Source organism: Misgurnus anguillicaudatus, unplaced genomic scaffold (assembly GCF_027580225.2).
Source record: "Misgurnus anguillicaudatus unplaced genomic scaffold, ASM2758022v2 HiC_scaffold_33, whole genome shotgun sequence".
NCBI classification, from domain to species: domain Eukaryota; kingdom Metazoa; phylum Chordata; class Actinopteri; order Cypriniformes; family Cobitidae; genus Misgurnus; species Misgurnus anguillicaudatus.
In genome coordinates, this window is record NW_027395283.1 from 4,058,690 (window position 1) to 4,077,656 (window position 18,967).

Consider the following 18,967-nt stretch of genomic DNA (forward strand, 5'->3'; position numbering starts at 1 on the left):
TCAGAGCCATGATCAAAACTTGACAGTGTTTTTAGTGTTAAGTGAGTGCGTAAGTGTTCAAGTTGAGTAAGATCACCACCAAGTGGATAATAGCAGAAATATGAATTTGAGGTTAAAGAACAGTAAAGAAAAGTGTTTTCTCTTTATTGACGAGATGTTTATTGACATTTATCTGGATATCGCCATTAACTCATTCACCTCCATTGATGAGTTATCTCGTCAATTATGAGTTAATATTTAACTATAAATATGCCTTTCTGGACGAATTTCAAAGTGAAAGTATAATACCGCTTTTATCCACTAGATGGCGCCAAACCGAATTGATCAAAAACGGAAGTTAAAAAGATTTAATGATTGATTTTAAATGCCTTTATGTTTGATAGTCATTCTGAGTCTGATCTCTAACATAAATTCCTTTACAAAAATGCAATTTTTTAAGCTTTTTGCTCAAAATGTTGTATTTTTGAAGAGAAATATCCATATTTCAGTGGTTAAATTAAGTGAAAAAGGAAATATATAATGAAACGTTTTTTCCCCATTTTGTTTGTTTGTTTATTGTTTGTTTGAAAGCAGAGGGTGTGTTCTTTAATTTGATATAATTTGTATGTTTATATATTTATAGAAGATAATTTTTCCTGCAAGGAATTTTGTGAAACTTTTGTTAAAATCACAAAAATGCAGGTGGGCAACTTTTCTCAAAAAGGCTGGCGGTGAATGAGTTAATTGTGCAATTGTAGACAAATTAAAAATATGATTAAAGATTGTGGTGTTTATTTTCATAAATCAGTACGCAGCAACAGCGGTGTAATGCGGTCTGAACTGTGGGTTTACCGGTGTATTTTATCATGGCTTAGAACGTGTAGAACCAATCAGAATGAAGAACCAGAACGGGCTGTTTTATAATTATATTTTTTACTTGTATTTTATTTATATGTTTGTAGCAATTTAGTTGTGTTTTTGTCATTTACTTATATTTTAGTGAGCCTAATAATTGCTTTAATAATTATTAATTCAGTGCTTCAAGTTAAACTTATTTCAGTTACTTCATTTTTGCTGGAGACTGAAGTTGTAAGCCTAGACGGCAGCCTGATGTTTAGCTTCGTTTAACATAAAAACAGACAACGTTTTTAATAAAGTCTGATTTATCTTTGCAGACATTTCTCTTTTGTGTCTTCTTTTGATGATGATGGTGACAACGTTATTAATTTAATTATTATATCAAAGTGTATAGCTGAATTTAGCTCTTCAATAACACTTTTATTTATGTCTATTAAGAAAACTGGGAGAGCACACATTTTTTCTGGGTGGGCCTCGCCCCCCCTTTCACCCCTTTGTGGTGCAAAGCCTGACTGTCCTTAATGCTTAACTTATACAAATGTCTCAGATTTTGGTTTGGGTTTTAAGACATGCAGGAATTAAAGTGTAGGACTTAATAACGTTAAAAGAGTTAAACATATTTTCTATAGATATAGTTTTTAACTTTGTGTGTGCCAAATCTATTCGTTTTATCTAGTAGTAATGGATGCGCTGATTTTGCTTTTGGACCTTCAAAAATCTTTAACTTGATTTTTGTCAAAATTGACTTTGCTGACTAAATCAACTTTAAACGGGTCATTGTCATTTTGTTTTAAAAATGCAACTTTTCAGAATAATTGATGCATATTTGTCTGATTATTAAAATAACCTTCAGTCACAGCTGTTAGGGTCAGAAACTGCTGCTGTTGGTTATGCTCTTAACTACGGTTAACTAGTAAGATCAATGTCAATATGGTGACTCTCTCTCGCTCTTTTTAACTTATGTTTCAGTTTGATCTCATCTTTCTCCTCTTTCCAGTTACCAGAATTCATTTCATTCCTATGGCACACACACACACACACACACACACACACACACACACACACACACACACACACACACACACACACACACACACACACACACACACACACACACACACACACACACACACACACACACACACACACCTTAACCAAGAACCCATTCAACTGAATGCGATCAATAGTGAGAGCCAAATGACACATCTGTCTCTCTCTCTCTCTCTCTGTCTCTCTCTCTCTCTCTCTCTCTCTGTCTCTGTCTTTCTCTTTCTTGCTCTCTCTCTCTCTCTGTTTGTCGGTCTCTGTTGCATGATGTTTCTTATAGTTTTGTTTGTTTGCACCTGTCAGTATTTAGATTCATTCGCCCCCTGCCACCAAAATTAATACCTAATAAAAGTTATCGACCGCTGCCGTCAGCTACACACACGGTCAGATAGATGCTCGCATGGATGGACGACTGACATTTTCTATTTTGTGCAGAGTTGTTAACTTGTGTGTGTGTGTGTGTGATAGAGAGAGAGAGAGAGAGAGAGAGAGAGAGAGAGAGACAGGCGCTCTTTTAGTGAAATAATTGTGTGTTCAGATGTGTGGTTGGTCTGTATAATAGTTAATAGAGCTGCAATGATGCTATTAAAATCACTCAGGCTGAAGAATGCGTGAGTCGAGTTTCAAACACACAGAGAGATGTGCGGAAAGACAAAGACGCCAACCAAAAGAAAGATGTGACTCGTGTTTTCAATCATTTCACATTATATAGTCATTTCCGTTTCCTTCTGTAAAAATTGACTTGTGTTAGTTATTTTTAGAGAAGATTACAGCCAGGTTACATTAAGGAGGTTTAGTTTGGGGGATTTGTAGTAAATAGTCATGAAAATGATGTCAGGATGAAAAAGATTCATTTACGCAGAAAACAATGTCTTATTTTTTCCTTTTAGTTTTTCAGAATGAAATATGAGCTGAAGATTTCTTTAATGTGTGTATGAAGTGTGTTTTAACTTGACAAAGTCACAGATACTTTTATAGATTTCAGATTAATGCACTATAGATTAGTGATGCACCGATGTATCGGCCGCCGATATTTATCGGCCGATTTTTGATGAATTTGAAACCATCGGCATATCGGCAATAGCATGAGAAAGGCCGATACCGATTGTTTATTATTTAACTGCATCAAGAAATCCATTATATGTAAAAAAATGAGTTCATGTTGTTAATAAAATAAATGCTGAATAGCAAAAACCACCTTTGAAGGCTGTCTTATTATATTTGTTTTAGCCTAATTTGTGCCTCTCTTATTATTTTGGTCAGTTGAATATTAATTAGATCCAATCCATGTTTAGTAAAAATAATTTGATGCAGAAATAAACTAGCTAATAGACCAACTGTATAGTATTGTATACAAGTTTTTAATATCGGTATCAGCATCGGCCAGAAGTTGTCTGTTTAAATCGGTATCGGTCCAAAAAATCCTATCGGTGCATCCCTACTATAGATTATGATTTAATAAATTATAGATCACACATTACAATCATTTACTGTATATTCAATATGTTTCACATGTAATGCAAGTCACTCTGAAAGTAAAAACAAGTGAAAACTTCTTGAGGAAATATTGCCAAAGCATTGATGAAAACTAAAATATAGCTATAATGCATTAATAATCATATTTCTGTCTGTTTTTTTTCTCAGAGTCCTCTTGCAGAAGGATTATAGTTTTCTCAGAGATATAAATGTCTGGGGTCCTCTCGTGACAGTCGGTGTTTATTCCTCCACGCTGTCCGCTGCTATGAGCAATCTGATCGGAGCGTCTCGTATTCTGTACGCTCTGGCTCGAGACGATCTGTTCGGTGAGTAATTAGGGCTGTTAAATGATTAATCGCGATTAATCGCATACAAAATAAAAGTTTGTATTTGTAAGTTTGTACCTTGTGTATTTTTATGTTTAATAAATTCACACATGTATAAGTGTACAAATTTATATTGAAATGTTTTATTTATAAATTATATAAAATATATAAAAATAATACACACGCACGCACACACATACACACCCACACATATTATGCACACAAACTTTAACTTTGTATGCGATTAATCGTGATTATTCACTTGACAGCGCTAAAAGAAATGCATTTAGCCTTTGCATTGTGTTATTATTTTAATGTAAATTATTGAGAGCATACACTGAAAAAATGATTCATTGAATTTAATACATTTTTTAAGGTAAGTGGTTGCAATCAATTTATTTAAGCTACATTTAAACAAAAGTTTTATATTTTATTTTACTTTACTAATCTTTTTTGTTTAAATGTAGCTTAAATAAATTGATTGCAACCACTTACCTTAAAAAAATTGATTAAATTCAATGAATCATTTTTTTCAGTGTAGATAGAGAACATACAGATCAAATTTCACTTCAACATAAATAAATTAAATAAAGAAATTAGGGCTGTTAAATGATTAATTGCGATTAATCGCATACAAAATAAAAGTTGTATTTTTATGTTTATACCTTGTGTATTTTTTATGTTTTAATTAATTCATATATACATGAATAAGTGTAAGAATTTATATATATATTTTTTTATTTATCAATAGTACAAAATATACAAAAATAATACACACACACACACACACACACACACACACACACACACACACACACACACACACACACACACACACACACACACACACACACACACACACACACATTATGCACACAAACTTTTACTTTGTATGTGATTAATTGTGATTATTCACTTGACAGCACTAAAAGAAATACATTTAGCCTTTGCATTGTGTTATTATTTTAATATAAATTATTGGACATTTTCCCTCATTGTTGTGATTTTTTTTTTATTTATACATGAGAGTAGTGGTTGGTAGTTTAATTCTGAAACAAAACGTTTGTATTGTTGTATTTTTTGTAATAATTTTCATGTAAATAATGTTATAACACAAATACATTAAAAATAGGTTAATGTAATTTAATTTATTAATGCTTTTAGGATCACATATGAGGAGCTCAGATGCAAAAGCATCTAAACGTCACCTCCATCGAAAATGAGATAATGATATTAATGTGTGTGTGCATGTGTTGATCATGTTAAATATGCAGAGGTTTGTGTGCTAGTTTGTCATGATGGATGGATATTTTCATGGATGTAAGAGTGATTGATTCTCGTGCTGTCATCTGACCTTCAGCTGTTAATAATGTGATTCTGCTCTTGAATAATGTGGAAATATGAGATATTGAGTTCTTCACTTTCACATTAGTTTACTCTCTATCTGTCTGTCTGTCTGTCAGGACGAGCTCTGTCTCCAGCTAAACGTACATCAGGCAGTGGGAATCCCTGGACGTCTGTCCTCATCTCTTGGTTTCTTGTGCAGGTAAGAGTTGTGTATTTATCTCATTTACAGTCTCATGTTTGTGTTGCATCAGTTTTTAGAGCATTTATCTCTTTGTAGTTTATTGTAATTCATCTAAAGTCAGTATTTCTGTCTTTATTATAATGTGAGAACTGTAATATAGTCTTCAACTCAATTTGCATATTCATAATATTCATAATCTTATTCCCTGCAGAGTTCTTAATTTTATAATACATTTGATTTCTGTCCATTTTGTTCTCTACACCCTCCAGTCTCTCTCTCTCTCTCTCTGTCTATCATTAGCTGCATTTCCATTATCTTTAAATTGCGCAAATTGGCATTATGAATTGATAATACGACCAATGGAAACACATCAATTTCACAAAAACTCCCATATATCACACAAAAGTTTTACACTCACATGATGTGATTTTTTTAGGCAATTCAGAAAAGGTGTATTTGGCAAAACTGCAATGGAAACCGTTTATTCACATTTTCAGGTCACCTGGAGTCTCATTTATAAAACTGTGCGTAGGATCCCACAAAAGCCAAAAATTGCATGAACCAAAAAATATTAAGACTTATAAAACAAAGCAATGTTCCCTTTATAAATCACAGATCACCTGCAAGTGTTCGTACATGAATCATTCTCAGATCCCATCCTTCAAGACCATTCTCCTTACCTGTCAATTTAGTTTTTTTAAAGATCACAACTTTTGCGTGGGAACTGGCGTACGCATGTTTCCAGACACGTTTTGTGCATACACACGTTTTATAAATGAGACACCGATCATTATTTGAAGATAATACAGCTACCAGAACCCTCAATACGTGTGTGCTCCTAAATATAAGGGGATTTTCTTGGCATTAATGTTTGGATAATACTCTTTTATCTCTTTTAATTTAAAATAATGCTTAGTGCGATGGATATGATATTAGTAAACCTATCAACATCAGTCCATGTGATGTTTGTAATGACTTATCATGAGAATTAAAACTAAGTTTCAGTCGCATATCATCGATTAATGGAAACGCCATATTTTCGCAAAAGTCTTTTGTCGACATTTAGAAAATAACGCTAAAGTTTTGCGCAAATCTGCAATGGAAACGCAGCTATTGAAGCTCTCTCTCTTTCTCTTTCTGTCTATCATTCGCTGAATTTCCATTATCTTTAAATTGCGCAAATTGAAAATACGGCCAAAGGAAACAATTTAATTTCGCAAATACTCGCAAATTTCGCAAAAAGGTTTTTACGCTCACATGATTAGGTTTTTAGGCAATTCAGAAAAGAAGTATTTCACAAAACTGCAGTGGAAACAGTTTATTTGCATTTTCAGGTCACCTGATGTTAGTAAGTCACATAATTTTATTTTAAAGATGATGCGGCTACCAGAAACACCTCAACACGTGTCTGCTCCCAAATATAAGAGAATTTCCTTGAAGTGGGGCGGCTAAGCGCAGATTTTCATCAGAATCAATCACTCGGCGATGAAATTTGGTATGAAGGGTGTCTGAGTTTGCTTGCAGTATTAGCCTACACTATTTTTTCTGAGTAACAGTGAGAAACACATTCAACTGACTTTGCCTTTATCTTACGTGTAGTCAAGAGTAAAACATCCCACCAGTTCCCTAGATTTTAAAGAGAATAATATTCAACCACAAGATGAAACCTACTGACTGAAAAAGGAGGAGTCACTGACAAACTACCAAGTAAAAAATATGCATATTAGTAATTGCACACAATTTAATATTAAATATTTAAATATACATTCAAAAAGTACATAATTTCTGATAGATATCAAAATAACCTTTTTTTTCTTTTTGTTTAAAAATGAACTGGATTGAATAATGATCAAATGTGCAACTTTTTTTATTGTTACCCTACTTTCTGGACTATAACCCACACCAGAGTATAAGCCGCATCATTCAAAAATGCAACATTAAAAACACTCTAAGCGAATCTGTGTGACATTACTTTTTGTTGATGTTTGAACTGTTTTCAAACAGACGGAGCATGGCTAACTCCTCCCCCTCCCTTCCGTGCTTTTTATGAACGCGCCCAATCCCCACCCCCAAATCCTTCTTGTCGTTTATTGGCTGGAACACTTTGTTATCGTTTCTGGTGGTAGGTTTGGCCACTTTGTTTTTATTGCAGTTTGTGGAGCCTAAGCTGTCTACAGATAGAGGACAGGCAGCAAGCAGATAGTGAGGAAATGTTTGCTGTATGTACAAAAATGTTTTATGGTCTAAAACGCGTGAATTCGTTTAGAGCTCCTTTAAGACGAAATAACATATATGGGTGATTCTCACGAAAACTTGGTTTTAAAAATGTCAAGGATGAAAATGTAAAAATTGCTTGAATTTACTTTTTTTCCCACCAGACATTGAAAAACAAAGTCTGGAGTAAATGAGAACATTAATTTAAAAACTTTTACTTATCATTTAACACTTTTTGTAACATAATTTAAAAAATTAGTCCTAAAAAATCTCATTACCGCAACAGTCAGAAAACATCAACACTGACATATTTTCAAAATGACATGACAAACCTGAAAGAACATAATTTGGAGATTCTGCACATGCATTTAAAATCAAAGTTTATGCTTCTATTGATTAAATTAACATTTAATAAGCATCTGTTGCGGTAATGATAATCAAAATGTCGTGTAAGCATTCTGACAAGACAATATTTCAAATTAACTGTAAAAAAAATGATCTTACCTGGTAGCCATCTTGAAGTAACTGGTCCATGTGCTTGGTCACTCAAAATCAAACTTTATTAAAATTCTGTATGTGTGCTTAAACTGTTCTCAAAAAGTGTTGCGGAGGATGAGAACATCAGGCATGAACACATCATTTTCCTAATTTTTCTTCATTATTATTATACATGAAAATTCAGTAAATATTTTTTCTGTCATCTAAAGTAGTCTAGCAAAACATCCATTTATTTTTTTTCTTAATATTTTTGTGTTAATTTGATTAAATTACAACATAACGCATGTTCAAACACAGCCGGACACATTGCGGTAATGAGAATGTCAGCAGAAAATGAGATAACATTTACAATTATAAATTCTTATGTTAAAATCACACATTGTGCAAGGTAGAACACAGTATTGTGTTAAATCTGATGCTTTTTAATGGTACTATATTACACATTTTAAAGCTAAAATCATTAGTGCCGTGGTGTTTCAATGGTTTCGTGAGAATCACCCATATAAATCATAGTGGACTATACGTTGCATTTATTTAGAAAATTATTTCACAAAATCCAAGCCGAAGAACAGACATTTAATCTGGAAAGGCAAGTTATTCAACTAAACAATAGCAGACAGAACTGAATAGAACTGCGGGCTGAATAGATGTCTGTACGTTAAAGTAATATTATCAGTTATTTAAACGATAAACCATAGCATACAGAACTTACCTGGAAGGTTGAATAGTCTAAATTAACTGAACAAGCGTGAAGTTTGCATACTCGTCATTCCACATTACTGAATTCATTGAATTACATAAATACAGGAACAGCGTATAGCAGACTCTTGCGGCTGTAGACGGTAATGATGTCTCTTGCCTCATAAATGTCAAAATTAATTCATAATGACTTACAAGGCGCACCTGACTATAAGACGCAGCCCCAGCCAAGTTATGAAAAAAATTCGGCTTATAGACCGAAAAATACGGTACTTTTTTGTCATCTATCCATTATGACATTATGAAATCCATATTTAGCGGCCATTTTCAATTTTTTTAAACATCTTATATTTTAAAGTTAAAAGACGTTCTATGTGAAAGTGTGCTCATATTTACAAGTATTTATGTGAAATGTGTTATTTCTGGCAGCTTTTTGTTCATTTTCCCATTACAAAATCCATATTTGGTGGCCATTTTCAAAAAATGGGGGCCAAATTTCGAGCGCCTACGGTCTTAAATCTGATCAGACCTTTTTTGTGAGCCTTTCTACCAAATTTGATGCGTTTATCGCAAAGTGATTGATTTTTGCACTTAATCGCCCTACTAATGCCAATAATATTTGGATAACACTCCTACGTCTCTCTTGATTTAAAATAATCTACTATTACCTCCAAGAAACACCTCAATACGTTGCCAATCCTAAGTATAAGGGGCTTTTCTTGGCATTAATATTTGGATAATACTCTTACCTCTCCTTTGGTTAAAAATAATGCTTAGTGCGGTGAATATGATATTAGTAAACCTACCAACATCAGTCCATGTGATGATTGAAATGAGTTTCAGTGAAAAAGTTTCAGTTGCACCTCATTGATTAATGGAAACACCGTCATTTTGCAAGAGTTTAATGTCCACATTTAGAAAATAACGCTAGAGTTTTACACAAATCTGCAATGGAAATGCACCTAGTCTCTCTCTCTCTCTCTCTCTCTCTCTCTCTCTCTCTCTCTCTCTCTCTCTCTCTCTCTCTTTCTGTCATGGAGTTGTTAGTTTCTGATTGATGTAAAGACTCCCAGATTACAAAAAATTGCCTTCATTAGGTCTGAAGAACACAACGACACAACCTTAAACACACACACACACAGGCGCACACACTTTTGACCTGTACTTATGAGTGATGTTACACTGCCTGATGTTCACTATTAAACTTGAAATAACCCCTACTTATGCTTTATACGCTTGCACGCACGCACACACAACTGTGATGTAATATCTCTCATACAGTATATTACAGTAATACACTTATCTAGTTATACCAAAATCAAGTTATTATGATATAATAGTATTTTTTGTAAGATTAATGAAGTCAGTTTTCCCATAATGCACCTGTATTGCATATGAAGAGATAATGAGTGAGCAGATAAATGTTGAAAGTTACATCAGGTGAGACTTTTCCTCAGGTTGTAATGTTTGACCCTGTTGCATTGAGTTTGAATCGCATTGTGCCCGCCGCTCTCCGCCTCATAAAAGCACAATTTATCCTCACCAGTTAAATGAGTGTTAATGTTATATATGATGCTCTTAAAAAGAGGAACACTAAATATGAGGGATAATGCTCAATGTCTTAATAACACACACACACCTACCTGTCACAGACTGTGTGTGCTTTAGTTAAGTGCTGTATAAAATAAAGTGAAATAATGGCCGTGCTCCAAAATCTTCTTATAAGACTACATAGACTGCATTTAAATGCATCTGAAGATCTGAGGTGGTCTTATGATTACACCGTTGCTTTATTTCAGCAAAATCTACTGCAGGATTGCATTTACTCTGTGCAGATATCATAACACCATCTTATATTAACAATATATTTATATAAAACTGTATTGGAATCAGTTATAAATGAGTCTTTTATGTGTATGTGATTCAAACGAGTCCCTCACAAGGTTTTATTTCAGCCGGGATTATAAAACAGATTGATTCTCTAAGCAGCAGATGACCGAGCAAGATCACGTTTGGAGTAAAGCCACAGATGAAAAGTGTGAAGTGTTTGTAGAGGTCACATTGAACCGTGCACTTATTGATGACCAATTAATCTCTCTCTCTCTCTCTCTCTCTCTCTCTCTCTCTCTCTCTCTCTCTCTCTCTCTCTCTCTCTCTCTCTCTCTCTCTCTCTCTCTCTCTCTCTCTCTCTCTCTAGCTGGTTTTATTCTCAGGGAAGTTGAACACTATTGCGAGTATTGTCACTATATTTTTCCTGTTGGTCTATGCAACTGTTGATCTGGCGTGTCTAGCGCTGGAGTGGGCGTCCGCCCCAAACTTCAGGTGATATATCTGTCTCTCTCTCTTTCTCTCTCTTTATGTCTGTCTGAATACATTTGAAATTAAATATTGGCGTTTTGTTTACATTTATGCATTTTATTCAAAGTGACTTACGGCATTCAAACTATACATTATATCATTACATTTGTTCAATGGGAATCGAACCCATGACCTTTGCACCGCTAACACAATACTTTACCAGTTGAGCTACAGGAACACTTCTATTTGAAGTTAAACATTTATTTATAGTATGTGAATCAGTATGCAGTGATGAATGTTAGTCATATGATCTCACTGCATTTGTGGTTCACGTTTTATTTTTCAATTTTTTTGTTATTTTGTTGCTATTAAGTGTACAAACTGCTGAATTGGGATGAGCTGAATTGATGTATGCTATTCTGAGTATATACTGAGAAATAAGAAAGAAGACATCAGCTGTGTAGTGTCTTTGTTGGTATAATGTGATGTGATGCACCTATAGACTCAAGGTCAGAGCTCAAGATTATTACTTCTGCGCTTTACTATATAGTAGGCAAATATCAGTAGGCATGTGCAAATTCATAGTATTCGAAAATGATCCGGGTGACCTACTACTTGTGGCTAGATTTTTAAGTGTGTATGTCAGGGTTAGTCAACTTGTGGCCCACGGGCCGAATGCGTGTCATCAATCAAAACACTGTGTGCAAGGTGAAAATTATTAATTATTTTTTGTTTAACTTTATCTGTAACACTTGAATCTGTTAAAACGATTGATAACTAATAAGTAAATTATTAACAATTAATATATTCATAGATTAAAGGCTCTTGTGCTGGAATGAGCTTCTCTCCTATGTTGGCATGGATAAACTGAAATTTCATTACGACTGCCACTAGGGGGCGAACTATGACAGTCGCATCCGATTGTGGTGTACAATGGAAAGACAGTTTGGCCTATATATCTTTAACATAATAGAAAAGAAAACATGAAGTGCAATTATAGTCATTAGAAGAAGACAAAGAAGAAATGTAACAAAACACCAGCCGCGGTAGAGGCGTCAAACATGAGTGATTTCAATGTTAAGTCAATGTAAAGACGCGCCTGGAGGTCTCTTGGCAAAAATGAGGGGTTAGCATGGCACAGTAGACACGCAAATGACTCGAACTGAGTTGTTGATCTGATTTCAGATCACTGCGATTATTGCACATCTCTCTAAAAAACACAAGGGGGAGCTGCATTGCCTGTATAAACGAGACAGTATCAGATTACTTAGAAATGTGTGTTATGTGTATTAATATTTACTGCCAGATAAACCTTGCAAAATATTGCATTTAAATAATCACAACAATCTGTGAAAATTATTTCATAAACAAAAAAATGTATGAGAATTAAATGTCAAAGCAATAAACAGGTGATTAATCGTCATAATTGTCACAATTTATTAACCGTCAGCCAAATTTCATTGTGGCAGCCCTATGACATGATTACAAGAAGCGAGCGAAGTCGCAGAAGCCCCTCCCTTGACTCAAATTTCTGCGTGAATGTCTCCAATAGCTAGAATTTCATGCGCCAATGAAGCGAGTAAACTCAAAATGTTCAAGCGTTCAACTACGTGCAAATAGCGCGTTTTTGCCGCCTCTACTGCGTTTGGTGTGAATCCAGCATAAGAGTTAGTGCTATACAAAAATACATGTGTTGATTATTTACTCTTGCAATTTTTTGTGCAATTTTCATAGTTTATCTTTAATATTTGGCTCTTGCAATCGTTTTTTAAATATTAAAAATGAAAATATGAGTTCTGTATCCAGGCAAAATACTGGTTACAAGATGAGTAAATCTTTTTTGAAAATGCATGTTTTTTAATATATGACCTATAACAAAAAGTAACAAAAACAACATGCGTTATAACATAGATTATTATATAAGTATATAAATAAAACATGGGTATATCATTATAATGTGCATACTTGAAATGTAACAATTTATGAAAGTTACAAAGTTATAAACTCAAGAAGTTTAATGCTGTGTTCACACCAGTCGCGATAGAGGCATCAAGCATGAGTGATTTCAATGTTAAGTCAATGTAAAGATGCATTTAGTTTACCTATAATATTTGTCTCTTGCAATTGTTTTTTAAATATTAAAAATAAAAAGATGAGTTTTTAGTAATTAAAAGGCAAAATACTGGATACAAGATGTGTGAATCGTTTTTGAAAATGCATGTTTTTTAACAAAAAAACATACTTTATACATATATAATAATATAAGTAAATAAATAAAATATAGGTAAATAAATAAAATATAAAAATAGGGGTAAAAGTTTGGCCCACATCATATTTACATTTTTTAAAATCTGGCCCTCAAAGAAGAGTAGTTGAAGACCCCTGGTGTATGTGATGGAAAATGTATTGTCCCATGAGGCCACGCAAGCTGAGAAGACGCCAAATTGTATATAATAAAAAATACCATAAATCTATAAACCAGCCGTCTTTTTAAGTGATTTAGTGATTTAATTGTTCTTGTTTAACAACGCATATGTAAATTATAGTTGCAGTTGTTTTGTTTATGTCATGATGGATACAAATTTTTATGATAAACCAGTATGTACTTCAGTATGTACATGATTCGGACACAACACCTTTCCTCTGTGAATGGCTGAGAGCGTTTGAGAGGCGGTGCTGTAAAATCCTCTTGGCTGTGGTGTATTGTTGTTGTTTTTGTGTTGTTTGTTACGTCCGTAGAGGCGTGCCAGATTAAAAGCCATTTAACGTTCACGTCCCCTGAGTCGAGCGAGATTAGCATAGCCAATTTAGTTGAAAAACTTTATTATTAACCCAGGGGAGAGCGGCGGGTGTGTTTGTGGGTCCCTGCTGTCACAGGAACATTTTGTGTCTTTGTCACTTTGAGTGCATTTACAACAAAAGTTTTCATACAAAGCTCAAGTTTACGTTTTAGGGTAAGTTTTGAGTTTGTAGTCATTATGATGCTTTCACCAAAAATTGGATTGAAGGCGGGCACATTCAGCATGTGTGTTACACAAACAGATTTTACCAGGTCAATAAACAGTATATATACGTGAAGAGATGTGATATATGTGTCATATATAAAGAACATAAGTCTGCGCTGGACTCTCTGTTGTCTTTATTTTAGACATAAGCCGCTGTCCCGAGGTTCATGAGTTCAAATGAACATCTGTTTAGTCCTTCATGAATATGTGTCTGGTCTTCATCTGCTTCCAGATCTCCCGAGTATATCAGCTGTCCAAAAATGAAATGTTTTCTGGGTATTTCCAATCTGTTTTCAACACCAAAGACATAAAAGCAGAGTAGAGGATATCCATAAAACACAATATGTTTGCTTTTATTGCTGAAGGATAAAAGCAGATCTTTTGCTCCAGTGGTTTGGAGTTGAGTTTTGTGTTTTGGCTTCATTCCTAAGTAAAAGGAAAAGAAGATTTTTGGACTCCATGTTTTCAGAATTAATGAGATAGAAACAAGTTGACAGATGCTAATCCATCAAAGAAAAGTGAGATAAATAAATTGATGATGATAAATAAGTGGGAAAATGTTATATTTTGCATTCTTATATTAGTATTTTATTGTTATTGTTTGCTTTTTGCCGTCATGCAACATTGGGGTTGCGGTTTTTTAGGGCTGATATGGAGTATTGCAGATCAAGCAGACCGATAACTGATATATATGTCTGGTGTAAAAATGAAACTTATTGTCAAAATAAAGAATAACAAGTGCTCTGTCAAAATCTTTCTTTAATGGCTTTTAAAATCTTTTTTACTTCTAAGAACTGTTAATAATAACATTAATAATAATAATAATAACAATAAAAATAAATATAGCTGCAAGCAGCGATACCGGGGTTGATAGCGAAAAATGCTTAATTTTGGCCAGGCCAATAATCGGTCAACCCCTAATGCATAGCTGATGTTTGCTGTATTGTTTTAAGGTATCTTAGAGGTCATGCACATCTGCTGTTTGTTGAAAATGTAAATCTGTTTGTTTGTTAGAGGTCATGAACAGGTGTTGATGTTTGTAAGATAAACTCTAGGTTGTGGTCAGACAGGTTTAGTGACGTGTGTAAGTACTACCGAAGCATGTTTGTTCTGTCTGTCGCCTCGGTGTGAGAAAATGAGCCTCTTCTCACGTTGGTAACTGTTAGATTGGATTGAGGAAAGCAATTAAACTGATTAATGGCCCCTTCAACTGATTCCACTGTCCTGCTAATCAGACGCTGATGGAAACGCCGGAGAGTTTGTACGCGTGTCGCGCGGATCCTTCGACTCGGAGAAGTTTGCTTTTTGCTGACACGAGCAGGGTGACATCACTGAAGCAGGAGCTGATCTGCTTATAACATAATTGCGGTTGCTGCCCGGAGCAGCGGGTGGTGGTGGTGGTGCGGAGGAAGAGAAATGGAAGGAGAAGAGAAGAAAGACACAAACAGGGCAAAAGACACAACAGTGAAATGTCAGAGAAATGAAAACACAAAAGGAAATGAAAGGGTGAATGAGAAAGAGAAAAACTGGAATGAGATTCTGAACTCGAACGAATGTGGAAAACAGACGCTGTGTGTGCATGTATTCAAGAACACATCCGGCTTATATTTCTTCCCAAATCAAGAGGAAAGTGCATTTATGTTTGCATGTGTACAACAGTAGCTTTGTGTGTGTGTGCATGCATGTGTGTGTGTGCGTGTGTGCGTGCGTGCATGTATGTGTGTGTGCGTGCATGTATGTGTGTGTGCGTGCATGTATGTGTGCGTGCATGCATGTATGTGTGCGTGCATGTATGTGTGTGTCCATGTATGTGTGTGTGCGTGCATGTATGTGTGTGTTCATGTATGTGTGTGTGCATGTATGTATGTATGTATGCATGTGCGTGCGCGTGCATGTGTGTGTGTGCGTGTGTGCGTGTGTTTGCGGGCATGTTTATGTGTGTATGTGTGCATGCGTATGCGTGTGTGTGTGTGTGTGTGTGTGTGTGTGTGTGTGTGTGTGTGTGTGCGTGCGTGCATGCCTGTATGTGTGTGTGTGCGCATGTGCGCATGTGTGTATGTGCGTGCGTTTATGTGCATACATGTGTGTGTGTGTGTGTGTGTGTGTGCGTGCGCATGTGTGTATGTGCGTGTGTGTGTGTGCGTGTGTGCATGTATGTGCATACATGTGTGTGTGTGTGCGCATGCATTTATGTATGTCTGCATGCATGTATCTCTGTGTGTGTGTGTGTGTGTGTGTGTGTGTGTGTGTGTGTGTGTGTGTGTGTGTGTGTGTGTGTGTGTGTATACATGTGTGTGTGTGCGTGCGCATGTGTGTATGTGCGTGTGTGCATGTATGTGCATACATGTGTGTGTGTGTGTGTGTGTGCGCATGCATTTATGTATGTCTGCATGCATGTATCTGTGTGTGTGTGTGTGTGTATGTATGTATGTATGTATGTATGTGCGCGTGTGTGTGTGTGTGTGTGTGTGTGTGTACTTGCGTCTGTGTGTGCATGCATGCATGTGTGTGCGTCGTGCGTGCGTGTGTGTGTGTGTTTATTCAGGAATACATCTGGCTTGTATTTTACCCCAAATCAAGAGGATAACGTGTATTTTTGTTTGCATGAAGTGTATTTTCAGGAGCATTAGGACTTTTTGCATTTTTTTCATGACACTCAAAGCATATTTTCCATGCAATCTATTACTAATCTCGTTCTCATTAGAAGAACTGTTACGGAAAAAGCAAAGGTTAGAATCCAGAAGCACCGAATGAGGAAAAACCAAATGAACTCAAACTGAACTAAATGTGCTTAATTGTCACGAGAATAATTTCACAATGCAAAAACATCTTAATTATCCATTTACTTTTGTTTTCATGAGATTCAACCATCTGCACTAAACTGTTGTTTAAACTCATTGATTCGTTTAACACGGACCTCCAAAAGAGCCATTAAATACACACGCACACACAAACACACACTGACCACTTCAGAAGATAATGCACCATTAAAGACATTGCGGTAATTGCCATTTATAATGACTGTCACACATACACACACTACCAGTGGTCTAAATATACACATTAGTGTACACAAATACACTCACTGTCATTTAGAAACACACAGCAGAACTTTGACCTGCTTTTTATTTTGTGCCGTGTCTCTAAATGACTTCATCCTCTAATGAAACAGAAACAGATTTAGTTCTGCATGACCTCTCTCATCACTGAAGTCATTACAGATCAAACTTTATCTCTCTCTCAGGCCCACATTCAGGTATTTCACCTGGCACACGTGTGTTCTGGGGATCATCGGCTGTGCTGTCATGATGTTTCTTATAAACTCCATCTATGCGTCTGCCAGCATCGCCTTTATGCTGTTGTTACTGCTGCTCATTCATTACCTGAGTCCCATCAGCAGCTGGGGATGCATCAGTCAAGCTCTTATCTTCCATCAGGTCAACACACACACACACACACACACACACACACACACACACACACACACACACACACACATCTTTAGTTGTGTGATCTGTCCTCTGTTACACTGGACTGTTGCCAGGAGACTGACGCCTTAGAAACTGTTGCCAGGAACAGTCACCATCAAGTACCATAGGAATATTACAGCCACTTAATTTATTACACACACACACACATAGTCACACGTGCTTTTCTCCACCTTTGGGATTTATTACAGTAACACTGTGACTACAGTATCTTTTGTTACTTTTTGTGTATAATCTTAAAAATTAATAATGGTTTTACTAAAAATACATGGCTAAAACCATGGTTTCCACAAAATAAGCATGGTTTTGTTTTCAAAGACTAGTAAAACCAATCAATACACCAAAAAAACATGGTTACTACACTTTTACCACAATAAACGTGGTTAATTTTCATAAGGGAATTGACTGTCCTGTGTGTTTTCAGGTGCGTAAATACCTGCTAATGCTGGACGTTCGTAAAGATCACGTGAAGTTCTGGAGACCTCAGATTCTGTTGATGGTTTGTAACCCCAGGTGCAGTGTGGGATTGATCACGTTCATCAATGACATCAAAAAGAGTGGACTGTATGTGCTGGGACACATTCAGCTTGGAGATCTGGGTAAATTACAGTAAAATAAAGTAGTTTAACTACAGACAATTATTTCAAATATATTACCAACAAACTACAGTGAAATTTAAGAGCACAACTGAGGAGTTCACAGCAAAAAATGACTTTCTTACTTAATATTTTTGTCTTGTTTTCAGTACAAATATAAAAAAAATTCTTAAATCAAGATGTATTTCTTGATAAGCAAAATGACCTAAGAAAATAAGTTTTGTTTTTAGACAAACAATATACAATTTATGTAAATGTGTGCTTAAAACAAGCAAAAAATATATATATAATAATCTGCCAATGAGGTAAGAAAAAAATTGAAAAAATATATATATATAATTCATGAAAAATTAGCCGCATTGGCAGATTTTTATTTATTTATTTATTTATTGCTTATTTTAAGCACAAATTTACTTAAATTGTATATTGTTTCTATAAAAACAAAACTTATTTTCTTAGGTCATTTTGCTCAACAACACTGCAATTTTTTTTTCTTATTTAGTTTTTTTTTTTCAGTAAAAGTATAAAAAAATTCTTAAATTAAGATGTTTTTATGAGCACAATGACCTATGACAATAAATCTAGTTTTTAGACAAAAAATATAAAATTTAAGCAAATTTGTTCTTAAAACAAGCAAAAAAAAAAATCTTGAATTAAGTGTTTATGAAAAAAGTTTACTTATCTGAAGAAAAAAATTCTTATTCCAATCTAAAAACTAGACTTATTTTCTTGGGTCATTTTGCTCATCAGAAAAAAAATATTGATTTAAGAATTTTTAGATGTTTTTACTGAAAACAAGACAAAAATACTAATTAAGAAAGTAATTTTTTTGCAGTGTTCAGATGCAAAACCCTCTAAGTGCATCTGCCATGTTATCCTGTAAATAAGCATTTTTTATCATGCTCTTATGTTTAGTAATTTCACTTTAAAGCCAATGAAAAGGTTATTTGTCAGT

General features: G+C 34.8%; 1 protein-coding gene across 1 annotated transcript in view; it reads left to right on the top strand.

Annotated features, from left to right (window-relative positions):
* LOC129438748 (zgc:153039) overlaps positions 1–18,967 on the top strand; it is a 30,292-nt gene that overhangs the window by 8,850 nt on the left and 2,475 nt on the right. The window contains 5 exon segments of the mRNA XM_055197634.2: positions 3,529–3,686; positions 5,150–5,232; positions 10,823–10,947; positions 17,173–17,365; positions 17,841–18,015. Of these exon segments, the coding sequence (XP_055053609.2) occupies positions 3,529–3,686; positions 5,150–5,232; positions 10,823–10,947; positions 17,173–17,365; positions 17,841–18,015 (734 nt within the window).